The 2,402-nt window shown below is 41.7% G+C and overlaps 1 protein-coding gene across 1 annotated transcript; it reads right to left on the bottom strand.

Moving 5' to 3' along the window:
- Window positions 1–484: 484 nt before the first annotated feature.
- On the bottom strand, window positions 485–1,298 carry LOC140854382 (uncharacterized). The gene has a single exon (XM_073250313.1). The coding sequence runs from the start codon at window positions 1,293–1,295 to the stop codon at window positions 657–659; it is 639 nt and encodes a 212-aa protein (XP_073106414.1). The 5' UTR covers window positions 1,296–1,298; the 3' UTR covers window positions 485–656.
- Window positions 1,299–2,402: the final 1,104 nt, after the last annotated feature.

The raw sequence follows: 2,402 nt of genomic DNA, 5'->3' as shown, positions 1-2,402 counted from the left end.
TTTTTATTTAATTTAAAATTTTTAAAAAAATTAGAGACAGTACTAGCAACGGTATTATTGGTCGCTAATAGTTATTAGCGACGGCATTAGCTACAAAAATACTATCGTTAATATCTTTTTTAAAATTTTTTAAAAATTTAATTAAAAATTAAAAAATAATTAGCGATGGTGTTTTGCTAATTAATAACCTTATTAGCGATGAATAGGATTTCCATCGCTAATAAGAGTATTTAGTGATCAGATTTTTTCAGATTGGCTGTTACGATGAAATTAGCAACGGCGAAATTATTAGCGACGACATATGGACTATTAATGATGACAACTAATCATCGCTAATAATCTAGATTCTTATAGTGAGTGAGAATCCCATCACCAAACTTTTTAAATAGAAAGACACGCCTTGAGAAAAAATTGATAATATCTTAAGTTGAAACACTAAGATACTTGGCTCCGCAGGATGATCCACGAAGCAAAACTACACCGTCAAAGCTATCGATTTTTTTTTTCTTTTTTAATTTCAAATTGTCAAAACAAACCATCTGGTCTTTACAGAGCCCATCCTCACTACTTCAGTCGTGGGCCAAACAGCTGGAGTGGGCCGACAAAGACTGACGGCCCATTACACCGAAAGCCCACTTGGAGAAAATTTGATCCCTTCATTCATCTCGAGTCCCCTTGCGCGAGATGAGGAACACCGCGAACACCGAGCTCTCCCCCGGCGCCCTCAACAGCGGCCGGATCTCTCCCGGGAGCTCCACCACCTCGAACCCATCCCTCCCCAGCTCCTCCAAACACTCCCCCACGCTGGCCCGCACCTCGCTTGCTGCCCACGCCCTCGTTCCCTCCCCCCACACCCCCCTCAGCGTCCTCCCGAGCTCCTCCATTTCCTCCGGATCAAAGAACACATCCGACATCACCACCACGTCCACCTCCTCCTCGTCCTCCTCCCCCCACCTCAGCTTGCGGACCTCCACTTGGCCCTCCAGCCCGTTGGCCTCCACGTTGGCCCACAGGCCCGGGAGTAGCGGCGCCACGTCAGTCAGAACCACCCGTGCCGCGCCCAGTACCGCCGTCGCGAGCCCCGGTAGGCCGGTGCCGGCGCCGAGCTCCAGGACGGTCCTCCCTGCCAGGTCGAGGTAGGCACGGCCCTCGCTGGCCATCCACTCGGCGAGGTAGAGAGCCGACTCCCAGAGCCAGGAGCCCGTCAGGGCTCGCCCTGTGGACGGGTCGTTGGTGTCGTCTCGCTCGTGTATGGTGAGCTTCCGCCCCAAGATCTCTACCTCACGGACGCCCATCTCTCCTCTAAACTCTGTAGACTGTGTATACCGTTCGTATTGTCCATTATTTGTGGAAGGCATCTGGTGTCTGACAAAGTCTCTCACGCGGATTTGGTCGAGGAATCGGATGCGCACAGCGACCGGATTGCCTACTGATGCTGTTGTATTTTGTTATGTGCAATACCACTAAAAGAGCTGAATACATATTTCACGTAAGCGAATGGTTTCTTAAAGTTAGGAAAATTGCTAGGTAACTTGGAGGATTTTAGAAAATTATTCCACTTTTCTATATATTGGAACAATGGATTATTAGGTTCTAGGTGGATGATTTTGAAATTATTGGACTTATTTGTACTTCGTGTTCTCAAGGTAAATAACTCTTTGCCTTTTTTAGAAACTTTTTTTCCCAAGAAAAATATTCTATGTCAAGCATAATGTATTACCTAAAATTATGAATTTTTTTGATATGATAAAATCTTTGAATTGGAATACATGATTATTGCATATGACATACATCTTTTTAGAATTAAGAGCAAAGATTTTAGTCATTGTTCTCCTTAAATTCTTATGCACATATATAAACTAGATTAAGCATGGAAAATAAAAGAAAGAATTGTTAAATTCATTCTTCATTATTGTGTTAAGATAACCATTAGGAATTGCAATATTTTTGAAAAGTTAATGAAATGTCGTTGATGTAGAAATTACAAATTGAAAATGCTTTAGGAATTCTAATTCATGATTTGTTATGAGAAATTGAACTACAACTTGGTGTTGGACTCTCCAACTATGATATAAACCCACACAATGGGGGTAAAATTAGAAATATGTTATCATGAGACTAGTTTCATTTTCTAAAAAGAATACACCTTAATGATTAAATAACTTTTGGATCTTTACCATATGGGTTAAATGTGACCAGCCTTTGTCATGGAACTAATTAGAGAGATAGTCATAACAAAGTTAATAATTTACAAAGTTGTATGTTAAGTGTGCTTTGAATTTCTTGATCTATCCTACTCCATGATTCTATTTAAGAAATTTAGAGAAGCATTAGGCATGCGCGACATGCTGTCCTCCATAACTTGAGCATATATATACGATGGGTGATGAAAAATGGCACTG

Source organism: Elaeis guineensis, chromosome 16 (genome assembly GCF_000442705.2).
Source record: "Elaeis guineensis isolate ETL-2024a chromosome 16, EG11, whole genome shotgun sequence".
In the NCBI taxonomy this organism is placed as follows: domain Eukaryota; kingdom Viridiplantae; phylum Streptophyta; class Magnoliopsida; order Arecales; family Arecaceae; genus Elaeis; species Elaeis guineensis.
Note: the sequence above shows the minus strand (reverse complement) of the source record. Positions and strands in the feature narration are given on the sequence as shown.

Bases quoted from the DNA above. Each gene is read 5' to 3' on its own strand.
- LOC140854382 (XM_073250313.1), bottom strand. From the start codon at position 1,295: ATGGGCGTCCGTGAGGTAGAGATCTTGGGGCGGAAGCTCACCATACAC.